The 15,917-nt window shown below is 38.6% G+C and overlaps 1 protein-coding gene across 1 annotated transcript in view; it reads right to left on the bottom strand.

The window, feature by feature from the left end:
* Window positions 1–3,017: 3,017 nt before the first annotated feature.
* PAX3 (paired box 3) overlaps window positions 3,018–15,917 on the bottom strand; it is a 93,274-nt gene continuing 80,374 nt past the window's right edge. The window contains exons 8-9 of the mRNA XM_071216000.1: window positions 5,096–5,342; window positions 3,018–4,601 (exon numbers count right to left, since the gene is read on the bottom strand). Coding sequence (XP_071072101.1) covers window positions 4,567–4,601; window positions 5,096–5,342 — 282 coding nt within the window. The 3' untranslated portion in view covers window positions 3,018–4,566. The remainder of the gene's footprint in view (window positions 4,602–5,095; window positions 5,343–15,917) is intronic.

Below are 15,917 nucleotides of genomic sequence, written 5' to 3'. Positions count from 1 at the left end.
AAAATTAATTAAAAAAAAAGCCGCAAAGCATTCACTCCAAAGGGTTGAAGGAGCAGATTTCCTTCCTACAAAGACCTGGGTTATGGTCCTCTGTGGTATGTTTACCTCTTAATTATGTAGTTGGAAGACTGACTCATCTATGCTGTATTCACAGAGAATGAATTCATCCATGCCTGCCTCCATTTAAGACTTTCTAAGATCATGATCATGAACCAACGGCTGGTCCATTGCATTGCACTACAAAGATCCCTTTTAATCTAGGATGTTCCACAAATATTCATCAATTGGAATTTGGTGGGTGAAAATATAATTCCAAATTTTGCTAAATAAAGACATAAAACCATATGTTTGTTTCCATCACAGATGTGAAAGTTGCTATCTATTCCTTGTAAAATTACTGCCAAGGATTGACCCAGAAGCTGACTTTAGTACATCCTCCATTCAGTGTCTTTAAAGTTGTGATTTTCAGTTTTCACTTTTATTTTTTTCTAATGAAATCTAATAACTATATGATCGCATGGAAACTCCCCCATTATCAGAACTGATCTTGTTTGAATGCTCAGGTTCAAGTTCCTTAGGGCTGTTTGTCCTAGGGAACAGGGTTAGCATGGGGGGAAGTCAGGGCCTATTTCCCCAGAGATTGATTCAATGGAATAAAATGTTCTAAAAGTCAGGAAAAAAGAGATCTACAGAGCCTTTCAACAATGAGAAATGTGAGCAGTGCAACAGATTGCAGAGAGAGGCAAAAATAAGGAAAAGCCATTTTTAAAGTTTATAAAAAAGATAAAACTTGCCACATGTGGCAAGTTCTGAAATCAAGAGAAAGAAGAGAAAGTGATGATGTAAGATCAGATTTTGCTGTGTAATCCTACATTCTGGTAACATTTCTCTCATACTGGAAGTGAGTGGGGTTTTTTAAATGCTTGTTTTGAACAACCCTTTTAAGCCTGGTATAAGGATAGGTTGATGAGATGAAGCGAGTGTTGCAAGCAGCACAGGGAGAGGTGTAGGAAAAAAAATGAGACTTGGCCTCCAAGCTGAGAAGTTACCCTGCTTCTGCTATGGGACCTTGGCCAGACTGCTTAACAACTCTGAATCTCAGTTTTCTCATCTGTAAATCAGGGCAGATATTGCCCACCCCACAGAAAGATGTGAGGCTTAAACCAGATAAGAATAATTGTTCAATACAGAGTTGCAATATCTACTCTCCAGCTCCCTGGACTCACTCAGGACAACTAACAAGGAGGTTAGGATGTCCAACTACCATACCGAGGAAACAAGGAGCCCACAACTGCAAGCAAGAGAGCCCCCTCTCAATTACCATCCCAGAATCCTCTGGTTTCGGGAATGAACTACAGACTAGAGTGGACTTACTGGTATTCTACTATAGACTTATTGTGATTCTAGCAATAGAAGAACTTATATCATTGACAGGGAGGCAGTGGCCATTGCAATGACAGATACAGGCTATTATATATATTGCCATAACCTACAGAATTGTGTGGGAAAGAGTGTAAACTATAAGATAAACTATAATCCATGCTTAGCGGCAATGCTCCAAAATGTGTTCATCAATTGCAATGAATGTACCACACTAATGAAAGATGTTGTTAATGGGGATAACTGTGGGTGGTCTGGGGAGCAGGGCATATGGGAATCCCCTATATTTTTTATGTAACATTTATGTAATCTAAATATCTTTTTTTTAAATAAAAAAATTTAAAGAGTAGTTGTTTAATAAACATTAGCTTCCTTTCCTCTTCTCGTATTATTTTTTAAATAGACAATTGTCAGATAAAGAACAAGAAAATTTAAAGAATTTGGCAGTTTTTACCTGCAAAGCTTCAAATCTAAAGAGCAGTCTTTGTGTTTTTAAAAGATGAGTTCACATGCTTTAGATCTGCTCCAGTTATTGAACTTTCCAAGATAATGGGAAGGTTCTATATCTGTATGGCCAAGATGGTAGCCTCAAGTCACATGTCACTACTGCACACTTGAAAAGTGGCTAGCAACTGAAGAACTGACCTTTTCATTTATTTAACTCGCATCACTTTAAATAGCCACATGTGCCTAGTGACTACCGAGTTGGACAGCACCCCACATAGCTATTTCTGACCGTACCGGGTTCCCACTCAAGTCTGGACATAGGGAAGCAGAAGAGTGTACACCAAAGCACACAGGTCTGGAATTGGACTACATGGGTTCAAATCCCAGCTCTGCCACTGGGTGCTCTCACTTAACCTCCCTGTCCCTCAGTCTGTTCATCTGTAAAACAGGATTGCTGAGGATATAACCAGCTCCCCGTGAGATGCTGGGAGGAATATTCTATATAAGTTAATACAAGTTAGATTTTCCAAAGGTATTATTATTGTTTCCCCATAAGAACAGTGTTCACACTTTATTGTAACTGTGTACTTACTCGAATGCTTACCACTAGATTATAAACACACCAGTGCCAAGCATCATTTCTGGTACATTTAGGCTCTTATTCAATAAGCGTTGGAAGGAAGGGAGGGAGGGAGGGAAGGAGGGAGGGAGGGGGAAGAGAGGGGGGAGGCAAAGAGGGAGGGAGGGAATAGGCATTAATATTTTCATGAAGAGTGATGTTGCTAAAATAAAATAAAATCAGAGAGATTTGAATAAACTCTGTGGACATGACTGCTAGAGATGAAGACGGAGCCCGGCACTCTGGAAAAAGAGAGGCTTCCAAGGAACACTGAAAGAATTGGATAGCTCTGAAGACCAAGGAGAGAGAGAGAAAGGTGGACTCTATGGGCTCTTCTAGATTCTACACCCATAAAAGCATGAACTTCAAGCCTTAAAAGCTTATTCGACCAGCTTCTTAAAGAGAATACAATTGTGAGTTTTGCAACCTTATTTGTCCATGTTATATTCTAATCTAAAGGGTACCATTGGCTGTGAAGAGTATAGGCTCCTCATTTCTGAGGTTGTTTTTTGTGGGGTTTTTTTTGTATTAATGATACATTCACCAATTCCCCCAAAGAAGCAGTGTTGGACAAGTTTTCATAACTGTTTATTCAATATAAATAGTAAATATTTACTGCACTTTTTACATGAAAGACATTTTTACAACACATTGTTGTTGGTTGAGGCTGCAACACAAAGATAGTACTGTACTTCTTTTGTTCCATCACCCTCTAAGACCAAGGTATGAACTAATCTCGGTACTGTTTCTAGTCTCACTAACTCACTACATCATAGTCCTAAACTCTAAAAGGAATGTATTTGTGCCTATCTCATTCATTGTTCCAAGAATAGAAAGAAATAAATAACACTGCCTTCCACCTTCTTGTTCCTTTTTAACATTTCAAGAAACAAATTTATTGACATTCTAAAATGTCACCACACAAACGTATGTAAACCTCAGTTCCTATAATCTTTTAATATTGGATATCACTGTATAATTTAAGAGTACACGAGAGCCATGTGGACATTTCCGTTCTTGCCCTGCCTGTCATAGAGAGAAGAAGAATGTAAACATAATCATTTGAAAAGCATTATTATCTGACATGGTCTCTGATCAAAAGGAGCAAGCCGGGTGTGAGTTGTCCAGCAAATGGCAGACATAACTGCATTCTACCCGAATGAATTACGGGCTGCAAAAAGAAAAGCACCTGCAAAAAAATAAATGATTCTGTTTACGTCAGCTTGGCCATTGCCAAAGCTTCTGAGAGGTACAGAGAATTGCACACTGGTAGGCAGCTGTGGAAATGCATGCCACCTCTTTCCACCACTCCACCAGCCCAGGTTGGCTGCCAGAATAAGTATGAATTGGGAAAACGTCACACTCCTCACCCCAAGCCAGAAATGAAAATAAGCTCTGCTTCGTGCTATCTCATAGCCTGTTAGCAAGACGTGTCCATGACATTTATTGACAACTGGATGGCAAGTAAGGATAAGATAACAAATAATTTATTGGGGAGGTCCTTTACGTCCAGTCTAACTTTCTAAAGATGGTGGCATTTATTTTTATGTCAGTTTCCAGTGTGTAAAAGTTAAGGGTTCCTCCATTCCTGCTTCATCAACTGAGCAGTTTTAAAGTTGTAAGAGTGTCAGCATTGGACATCAAACAAGTTATACTTTATAGTATTCTCCTACTACATTTTAGAACAATCTGCTTGCCCAAACCAGTACAGGTAAATCTGAGATACACGTACACGCGTGCGAGCACACACACGCGCAAAAAAAAAATTTTTTTAAAGGAATGTTTTAGCTCCTTGATCATCAGCTCTAAAGAACTGGGATATTTTTATATATAGCCATGTTAAACCATTGCCTTAAAAAGCTGCATTTGTCTTTTTTCTTGTTTTTGTTTTTCTTTTTTTTTTTTTTTTTTTTTGGCTCCAGGTCTTCCTCTTCTTGACGGCTTTTGTTGTTCATGTTCTAAAGTATTTGAAACCAACTAGTTGGAGAAAGAAAGTCAATCACTCTCCTTTGTCTCCTGTGGGGACTGTCCCCCAAAAGGGTGATAACTTTTTTTGAGAAGACTCCACGTCTAGGTTGAGGAGACCGGAAACAGGGCCAGTTTTAGCTCCAAGAGTTCCCTTACGCAATATCTGGCTTGAGATAATGAAAGGCACCTGTAAGGAAACAAATGCAGCTTTTTAAGTCATGCTGGGATAATTCACAGGGGCGATATCAGCTACAGGCTGACAATGTCATATTTAATACCACAGTATCAAAGGACTGACGCTAATATTTTTATTCCTGAGACAAGTTTGACACAACTCGGTGTCCTGGGGATTATACCCCATATGCTCCTTGAGCTGACCTCATTAAGAACATGTGTTTCTAATGCCAGGGGTTATTGCATTTTGGCCAACCCTTGTGTTTTACCTTGTGACAATCAGATTTCATGTCTCAGCAATTAATAACCACAAGATGTTGTTGACATCAGTTAAGAAAATAATTATACAAGGGAGTGCTAGCTGGAACCATCCGCTGGCTTGGCCACAAAATTGACAGTGGGATACAGGACTTCATCATGCCTCTAACTCCCCTTTCCTAAGGAAAAGTTGAAATTCAATTGTCACTCTTCCAAGAGTAACTACCCTCTAGAAAGTCCAAGGCTTACTTTGTCCGTACTGCCCATACTGGTAGCCTGTGACGGGGTCCATGCTGTAGCCCGTGGTGCTGTAGGTGGGTGGACAGTAGGACTGTGACGTCGGCAGGCTGTCCAAGCTCTTCATGTGCTCGAGCCTCTGACTGCAGCTGGCCGACACCGTGGTGGTAGGTTCCAGGCCCCCGGTGAGAGGGGAGAGCGCGTAATCGGTCTGGGGTTGATGAGGTACCCCACCGTGGTTGGTGAGGAGTCCCATGACCTAAAAGAAACAGGCAGAAGTTAAAAGACAGAGGGCACCAGATCAAAAGCCACAGCTGAAACGGTAACTTGGAAATCCAATTTTTCTATTCCTTTTGGAAATCAACTGCTGAAGAGCTATCCAGAAGACTTTGACCTCAGTTCAAAGTGGCAGGGATATTACATCATGCTCTGATGATAACATTTGAGGGTAGTTTCAGGAAAAGGGAAGGGATGGGTATGGAGAGGGGGAGCAAGGAGACAGAGGGAGGAAAGAGGAAAAGAAGGAATGAGAGAGAGAGACTACACCATCGCCCTAATGATAAACTCGGACTGGAGTTTCAGAGAAAAAACAGAGAGGATATGCCTATTCATATAGAAAAACGTCTAGTGTTTCTTATATAGTAACTAATTGTGTATTACATATGGAAGTTTCACAGGTGATTTTTATGCAGGCATTTGCTTATATTTTTAAAAAAAGTTAAATGAATGCAAATCAAAATCTTCAGTGAATTTGATGCATCTCTTTGTCTTTTTCCATAGTGTTTCCCCACAAGAAACCTCTTCTCCCTATTTTGGCTTCCTTGGGTGCTTAGAAATAATGACTGTGCCTGATGCTCCCTTGTGCATTACACACCCTGCCACTACACAACCAATAGTCCAATCATCTACTCTGAATTGTGAAGAGCTTTGAGGGAACAATGTGTTCATCATTATATCTCTAGCACCTAACACAGTACTTGGCACCAATTAGATGCTGAATGAATGAATAAATGAAAGAATGAATGAATGGTAAACCATCCTCCAAATAACCACCCCCATGACCTATCCTTTCATTTCTTCTCTAACATTGTATCCACGAGAAGTGTTCAGAGGAGAGAAAAGCACTGAATGCAAACTTGCTATAAAAAGTCAACTCACTTTTGTAAATAACTCTGGAGAGCAAAACGACTTGGGAAAAAAACCGTGATAACAGAACCACGTTCAGATTAGCACTGTGAAGTGCTTCACAAACTCCAGCTCACTGACCCTCATAACACCTTGTTGATGGAAGTAAGTGGATAATTGATTTGGCACCTGGAGAACTGCAGCTCGGAGAGGAAGTGATTTTCTCAACGTCACACAAGTCAGTGGCAGGGCTCAAAAACATTTGAGGAAAAAAATCTAAGTCCTGCTGGGTGAACAGCTTCCAGAAACCGCCGCCCACTTACCAAGTACTTAAATGCAGACACCCACAATTGCCCATATTTCTATAATATTCCTGTTTTATTTTAGGAAGTTTGAAGCATGTGGAAATGAAAGTATACAAATATAAAAGCAAATGACAGGGAATGAAATGAAAGCCACGCTGTGATTATCAGCTCTCGCGTTAACCCCAAGGCAACACTCACTCAAAGGTAATTAAGGCAACAGAATCCGGGTCTAAGGGATTTAGGGAGGGGGGGACCGGTCCTGCATCCTGGAAAAGTATGCTCGATCAGATTCCAAAAACAGCGACTCGACCATTCCCTTTGGGAAGGGTTTGCATAATCCTTAGCGCTGAACAAAATCTTCTTGAACCGCAGCTTGAAACTGATCTTCAATGAGCCCCAAGAGACAGAAAAAGAGAATCTGTTCACCACCTCTGGGAATTAGCCTCCCTTCCTCCATTTTAATGGACTACTGGTCTCGCTTGCCTGTCGTCACTGGCCCAATTTTCCATTTCACCATCTCCCTTTTACCTGAGCTATTGTGTGTGTGCACGTGGGAAGGTGGTTGGGTGCATACAGACCGACAGACGGACAGAGTGATGCTCCAATTTTGAAAGCCATCCTAGGGATATCAATTTTCTTGAGATACGTGGTGAAATACCTTTCAATAAAATCTCATAAAAAGTACTTTATATTCTAAAAAAAGAAACAAGCCTATGTGGTAGAGCATAGTTTTGTTTTATTGCAGATTTAGGGAAGCAAAAGTCACAAAATAAAATAAGAATCAATAGGATAACTCCAGGAAAACAGAAAACCGCTAGAAATGGGGTTCTCACAGGGCCCTACACAACGTTGCTTATAGTAAGTTATTTACTTCATTTTGCTTCTATGGTTTTTTTTTTCATTTAAAAAACCTGACCATAACCAAGACCGTGTTTAAGTTATTTCCTGAATGTTCTTCTGCCTACATGAATTTTGTTACCTCTCTTTGAGCGTATGTAAATCATTTTACAGTATAGATGTGGAAAATTCATAAACTTCAACTGACAAACTAATTTATTAAATATTTTATTTCAGCCAAAATTAGATGTGTCTTTTAGAAGAAAATAAAGCTTTTCTTTTCTTTAAACTAGAGATTGTTCAGTGCCAGATATACTCCTTTCAAATCAGGGGAACTTCTTCGAGCGCCAAGCTGATAGATGAGAATGAGCAGAGAAAACAATCTATAAATAAGAAAAAAGTGATTTTTTAAATGAAAGAGTGATAATGAAGCGGGGAAAAATAGTTTACTGTAAATAACCTCTGCTAAGTAAAAAGCAAGTACTTAGAAAAGGCAACTTTATAACTGCCTAAGTCCAAAGAGAAAATACCCAAAGGACTGGACAAAAAGAAAATCTGTTTTAAATTAATAGTGTCCCCCATGAAGACGCTGACTTGAAACTCAACGAATGGTATGTCACTTTAAGGGAGGAATGGAATACGCTACTTAACAATTATAGTTGAAAAGCTAAGAGCAGAGTTTTATTCAAAGCATGGACATGCTCCCATGAGCTGTATATACATTTCCGTGATAAACTTTTTTTAAGCCCATGCCATATAGGTCGTTTTTGCACAATTTTGAAGGCAGCAATAACTTTGTCCATTGGGGGAGGGGGGGGGGACGGGGGAGACCACAAAGGCCTTAAAAGAGAAGAAGAGAGTCCTTCCTGCAAGCAAAATTCAGCTTGTGATATTGTTCATGTAGCAACCTTTTGAGGTCACTGAATTAGAAAATCATTTAGGACAGCGTTTTAACTCTAAGGCCTTGAAATATATCTACTGGAGGAGGCAGAAGATACTGACATATCAGCCAGAGCCCTATTCTAGGCCAAAGAAAACTAGTTCCGTGAAGATTCCAGGACAGAGAGCTCTGAAGACCACCTGGACATGCCCAGAACAGAAAGGTTGCTGCTGGGTCCTGCCAGCAGCGTAATCAACATCACAGACAGCTACTGGAGGCTCCTGCTTAGCAGTAGCCCTTCCTCCGCCGTCCAGTACACCCCACAGCTAACGTGAGGGTTTATCAAGGACCAAAGACCTCCCATCATTGGTCCCTTGACCTTCCGTGATGGGGTATGAGGGACAGACACTCCCCAACAAGTTCTTTCCACTGTGATAGTCACGTATTATAATCATGATCTCTTTCTAGGGACGTGGCTTTCTCAAGAATTGTTCAAGAATGGGAAAAGAGGCACTAATATTTTCCCACATTTGGTCTAAACTTTAGGTTAATAACTGTAAACCAACGTGATTTATGTCAATATTCACAGTGAGAAAACTTGGAAAATACGCATCATTTTAATAACTTGTCATTTAAAAATTAAAAAGGAAATTTGTGTTGAGAAAAAAAAATAGTGACTATAAAATAGAAAATGCATTACTTTCCCCTAATATAATTTAAAACCTCAAATCTCTAGGGAAGGGTCCTGTTACACTTTGATGTATATTTCTGAAAAATCTATTTTGTATTCCATGTGATTCAAGGGAAGCTATGGAAATTTCTTTTTGTAGCACAAAGAAGTTGAAAATAAATGAACTTTATAGAATTCCTCCAATGTGGGTATTCAATGCCTTCCAGTCCTACTTTCTTTTTAGAATATTGTCGGATTTCTTTATATATGCTTTTCCTATAGTTATTTGTAATTCAAAGCCTAAAATAAAATCTTCATTTGTTGCAAAGTGGGTTTCACTCCCTCTTATTTCATACACTGGGCTGGTTTACTAGTAAGCCATTTCTACTAAAGTTCTTCTTGCCTGATTTTTCCTGAACAACTTCAAAGGAAAAGAAACAATATCAGAGCTACTCTGCTCTTTCTCCTGAACACTGATCATATTTTTATTAAATGCAAGGTAACTCCAGGGGATGCAATAACTAGAAAAATAATTTTCCATTAAAGAGCTCTGTTCTGTCCCATTAAGAAGGGAAGTCTTTTTTACTTTTAGTTGTTTGCAATTCTTACATGAGGCATCTGTAAAACAAAAGAAAAAAAAACATCCAGTAGATTTCTAAACTGTTACCTCAAAAACATTTCCCTACCATCTCTAAATTGTTTTACAGGATAACCTTTAAAAACAAATTCAAAGTCTCAGAATCTTGAAATGACACTTCTGCCCATTCCCTAGTTTTTTTTTGCATTATTAGAGACATTTTCTGAAGATCTCTTTAAACTCATTCTCAAGTTTCAGAATTTCAAACAGATTGTTTATATCTTGATTGGAAGATTATATGGTTCAGGAAAAGCTAACTCTTTACAATTACCTCATGCCATAGTATTTCTCTTGAAATAATTTTCCTATTGTAAGATTAAATATAAAAGATAAAAACTATAGGCCAAACTAAGATTTACATTTAAAACAATGTGTCTGGAAAATATTTGTCTTGGCACAAGCATAATGGTTTTGCTGTCAGGTGAAAATGCTCAGAGCTTATCAGAAATCTAAAATGATTTAGCAAATTATGGTTTACATCTAGGTACTTCTTTTTTCTTTAGTAAGAATCCTAGTTTGTCTTTATTATCTTTCTTGTTTTTAAGTGACCAGATGTTCTTCTGATTTTATATTCAATAATGGACATTTAGTTGCTTTTTAAAAGCCCATCGTTAATTAGAAGTCTGTGTGATATAAAAAAGGGTTTTTTAACCTTCTACTGTTCCTCCCAAAGTCTACTAAATATTTTTTTAATTCAGATATAATTTATTCCCAAAACTTAAAAAAAAAAATATTTTATCCAAATATTTTTTGCCCATGTGGGTGTGACTGGAGTCACCTAATGGTTAAATTTCAGCAACTGAATCATCCAGGCTGAAAGGCCTAAACTTAAACAGCAGAGACTTTCCTGAAAATATCTTCGGATTCGAATGCCTTAGGAATTATCCTGCAGTTGATTAGCATCTAAATAATTAGATTTTTGGTTCTGTCTGTTTGAAAGCTGTAAGAGGGAAGTTGCCTGAAGGCAGAAGTTTCTCTTAAGTCTGTAGGGTGACCTTCTCACCCACCCCGAGAGTTACGGGAAGGGCACGCCGGTTACCTAACCAGGGAGAAAGCAGTGCATGTAAAATGCCGCTAAATCAGACCTGATTCTTTATTTTCATCCTTAGTTTGCATTCTACAAGTAGCTATGTTTAATGCATGATGAAAGAGTACGAGTGCCAGACAAGTGTGCTGCATATGTTGCCTGTGATGCCAAGTTTCATTTGTAGAGAGTACAGTAAGTACTGTCTCAGCGAGACTCTCGGTGATGCATATGCTTTACTCTCCTGTCCTGTGGCCAATTACAGAAATTGCTTTTGTTTTACCACTTCTTTAGAATATTTATTTCTCGATACAGTTAAGCTTTTAAATTGAGAGCAATATTCTTCAGTGGCTGATAATTAAATGTAAATCTAACCAAAGAATTAACGTAGAAATGGCTTACAAGAGCTACAGATCCATGTGTGTGTGTTCACGCATATATATAAACCATATCACAAACATAAAATACATGTATAATTTATTTCAAGCCAGAGATGAACAATCACACCGGGTTCAATTATCAATAAAATAAAGTCCATGAAGAAAACGCTCATTTCACCTAAAGGAAACATTATACCAGTTAATACAGTTGGTATTTGACTATGTTAGACCCACCATGGGCATCATAAAATTCTCATATGTTTTAATTCATTTACGCATGCCTGCATTTAATATGCTTTGTGACCATGTCTGCAATTAATATGATTTATGAGAAAAGAACATGTGCAATATTCAGGGTGGGAGGGGTAGAGCATACATATTTTTTTCCTTCTATGAATGAAAAATATAACAAAACAGGTCAAGGAAAATTGTTGACCGTTAGCATATTAAGACTGCCGGAGCCCTGAGTAAACTTGGGGAGTTAATGATATCCTCTTATCTGACCCTGACACATTTTCAGCATGTAATTCACAGAAGCTCCATCGAGGGAATCTTGACAAATGCTCCCAAGGATGTCAGGGCAGTGTTCCATTCTAATGGAAAACAGATGTGGTCAGATACCCTCATTCATCACTTACCACAGAGTCTCAAACTCTTTCTGGGAGCAATGACATTACCTGCTGCTAACTCTTTTCACTTCAGGAAATTTCTCACAACCACAGTAGCCCTCTAAAGGGTGAGCACCCAAATCTACTGCTGTTTCAATAACCTGTCTGAAAATATGACTGTGGCAAATCAAATATATCTCTTGCTTTAATATCATGACAACTTCAGGACACGTTTGCTAAATATTAGTTGACCCTTTGGGACCTAGGATTCTAAATATGCAAAGGGGAAAAGCTTTATGGGGCTTGGGCATCCCACAATACTTTGAGGAGATGGTGTTTAAAACGTCGTCTCTAATTGCCCATAAAGTAAACCTACATTCAAGGAAATGCAGGGTGAGTCACCCTAATAATAGTTCACAGACGCAAACACTGCAAAACCTGAACTGCCCAGCTCCACTCTGAAACTCACAAATAGTTTGTCATAAACCAGAAAAGCACATTGCCTTTTGGCAGGAAGGGTTTCAAACTCTGCACCTCCCAAGCAGATGGAGACATTATTGCACTACATTCCCATTGCCCTAAACTTTGCTCCTCACCCAACACTCTAACAATCTGGGGGGCAGACATTCCAGCCTACTACCGGTAGCCCAGCTCAAGAAGGAAATTTCTTTTTTCTTTCTTCCAGCCCATGATTGATAAAGGCAAATATTTCTGTGGCTGTCCAAAGTTATTGTCATGAGTCTCCATCTACCAAATGTCTGGAGTCCAAAGAAGGGAAGCTTCCTTACCTGTCTCTTCATATGAAAGGAAGTATGATTGCAAGATAGAGAAAAGACCAAGACTGATTTAGGGAGTAGATGTCAGGAAAACCTATTTCTGTTAACTGTGGGAAAGCTTTGCAAGGACAGGCTTGCAAAAGAATCTAAGAATGAACATACGCCTTAAGAAATGCTTTACAAGCCTCACGGTAAGGAAGAAAAAACATTCATTTTAAGATGCACTGAAACTTTTGGCAAGCCTACAAATAGGTGACACCATCTGAGAACACAGACTTCCTGGAACCAGAAGCTACTATATCTCTAAGTTAAAATCCCATCTACCTTAAACTCCCCACCCCCACATACCCAATTCCAGGGGCACTGGGTCAGTAATGGTACTGTGTTCTTTTTTCCATCTCAAAACTTACTTGAGTTCTTGATCATAAATTAAGCAAAGACAATGTCTCCGATTGCACAGGGAAATTTATGTAGGCTGGCCATATATAGGGCCTACAGTGGAAACTAAATCAGTTCCTGCAGACCTTGACAAATAGAGCCTTTGTGATCTAGTGATTCAAAAGAATGCCCTCTGATTGGTTAAGTTCTAATTGCTTAGTTAGATTGTTCCCTACTGATCAAAACCTCTGTATTGTCCTTAACTTTTTGACTACCTTCGCACTTTGCTGGTGGTAGAGAAGTATCACTGCATATTAGATTTCCCTGCCTTTGAGGTAGATACCATGCTTCCAATTTATCTCGTGTCTCATAGTATAGAAGATGGACTGGATATTTTTTAAACTTATTCATATGGATGTTCTATTTCAATATATCAAAGCAAGAATAAGAAAAGGGAAAACAATAGGCCAACCTTCTCCCCTCACACCCCTAGCCCCAAGGAATGAAGGATGGTAGCCTCTTGTTTTCATTGTAATGTGTTCCCATGTTATGGTCTTACTCCATGATTCAAAAAATAAAAACACCTGATTTTCAGTGTCTTCTATTCCTGGAGACTTGCTTAGCCAGGCATGTTAGAACTCCTGCCTTCGGTATGGACACCAACAGGAATTCTCAGTGCCTTAAAGGATCTAAGTGGAAAGCTTGAAAATACACCAGTCTGCCAAGAAATTGCATTTCCTTTGATGTTACTCAGTTTCCACATTTGCTTCATTTGTCATTGTCAAACAAAATCATATTTTTCAATCAGAGGTACTCATGACATCTTTAATAAACAGTAATGAAAGTCTTGTTGTATTTTCTCAAAAAGCATTTAAATTTCCTAAGTTCCATGTGCCTCAACATACTCTGTAGGACAATTCTTTTTCATATCTTCCAAGTTTAACAAGAGGGAGAAACAGAAGCTGAGGTTGGTTAAGCTAAAGATACATAGCTAACAAGAGACTGGCAAGAATCAAAATATAGTGCTTTTGACCTCTTGGCTCCTTTTTTAGATCAATCAGTTATACCTACATTGCAATCAATTCACTAAACCACAGGAATTCTCTTTCTTTCCTTTACTCACTACTCTGCCTTATCCAATTATTGGTAAGCAATTTATAACCTCTTTAAAAATTACTCTGCTCCTGCTTCAGTTCTTATACAGAGAGTGGACAATGAGTTGAGGTAGAAGAGGTTAAATAGGAAGAAACACACAGTTGTAGGGAAAAATCAAGGGAACCATTTTAGAAATGGACAAATCATGAGCTGGGCCTCCCCCAATGTTTTCTTTCATTTAACACTTCCTAGAAAAAGTTCCTCAAGCTTTGGTAGTATGTTATTCATAAAAGGGCTCCTCCCATGCTCAAATTAGAGAAACTCTGAGTTAAATCATGCTAACCATGTTTCCACATTGCTAATGTGCACTATAATTCTGAAAGATGAAGGGATATAATTTGTAACATTTCCAAAATTTTTTATTCAGAATACTTTTCCCCAAACCACAGTTGCAAGGAGCTCGCTTCAGAGAGCAAGACTTTATTATGAGGTACTGTTTGGTTTCTCAGTTTTCAAAGATGGTTATGACCTAGCACAATTCCTCTAGAAGCTCATAGTCAAAGGGGAGAATGGATAAATTATAATATAATAATACCATGTGGTATGTGCTTTAACAAGGCATAAACACAGAAATGTGGCACCAAGACAGGCTAAAACAAGAAATTTCTGCCTTGGAGAGTCATGGAAGTTTTGATACTGGATGAGAATTTTTCCCATGGAGTCATACAAACTGAGGATCAGCTTCAATTTGAAGAGGATATTCCAATCTCAGAACAAATGCAATAGTCTTAGATGTTTTAATAAGAGCTGCCCAAAAGGAGACATCAGAATTTTGTGAGAAAAAAAGATAGTTATTTCGTTAACTAATGTCTGCCTCTTCTTTAGGTCAGCACTAAGCATCTGCTTGCACAGTCATCTGACAGCTGAGAAATATTCCCTTCCACCTAGTGATACTACACCATGATTCTACAAAACACTCTGGCTCAAAGGGGCTCCCAATTTGCCATCTTTTTCATTGATCAGTGGGAATAACGCAATCACTAATCTCAGAAACTCTAGTTGACTGGATCCTAGCTAGATGTCAAGAGTAATTTTTAAATATTATACTGTACCTTGAAAAATATACACCTCTGATGAAACCCAGACTGTTTTGCAGAGACAAATTCTTTCGGGGGAAAAAAACAAAAAAATAGTACACAACTAATGACTGAATCAAGTCTTCTGTGTCTGCTCAGTACAAAGCACACATTCAGCCCCTAATTGAATAAATATGCAAGTATTCAGATTTCTGTAGATATTGCCATTTTGCAGATGCAGTAATAAATTAAAAGCTTTACATCGCATTCCAACCACATATAAAGGGCTGATTCAGACCATTGGCCTCACACTAGAATCCAGCATGACTTTTCTGTGTATTACCAACTACAAAGACAAACTTTTTATTCTAGTAGCTTAGTTATAGACTAAGCAATCATACTCAATTTTTTCCTCTTCAATGGCTAGAGGAACTTCAAATGGGCCTAAAAACCATGGGGTTGTTGCATTTGATTTTGCCCAGTGTACAGAGGAACAGAGCTGACAGACTTTCTATTTAAATCAATTCAGCAGACACAAAAAAAATTTTAATCCAGCAGGAAAAGTTTTCTTGTGACTCATTTCAGTGACATGATGTTAGATGAAGTCATTGGCTGCTACTCCCTCCCTTCCTTTAAAAAGAAGATTTTGGCCAAGTAGTTGTTTCGTTCACAATTCTCAAAATCTGTAACTAACTCAAGAGGCTATGGCTAGAGCTGACAGAAACCAGGGCTCTCGTCGGTCTTTAAGGGAAGTAACCACAGCCTTCGGAGAAAAACCAAAGGCACTAGGTCAATTATAGCCTGCACTGACTCAACAAACGGATTAATCGCAACGTTTTCACCATGGAGTAGCACATCTCTAAAACCTAACGTGGCAGAATGGAATCATGCAAGTAGCCAATGGTTATTCTGGTATAGCAGGAATGGTTCATTTATAATCATAAACATCCTGAAACTTCATAAACATGAAGCCCAGCTAATGAGCTCATGAACTGCTTTGGAAATCAAACAGAAAAATGCTCACTTTTGAGAGGCAGCCACTT

Source organism: Dasypus novemcinctus, chromosome 7, assembly GCF_030445035.2.
Source record: "Dasypus novemcinctus isolate mDasNov1 chromosome 7, mDasNov1.1.hap2, whole genome shotgun sequence".
Classification (NCBI taxonomy): domain Eukaryota; kingdom Metazoa; phylum Chordata; class Mammalia; order Cingulata; family Dasypodidae; genus Dasypus; species Dasypus novemcinctus.
The sequence above is the reverse complement of the archived record's forward strand: the minus strand, read 5'-3'. Positions and strand labels throughout refer to the sequence as shown.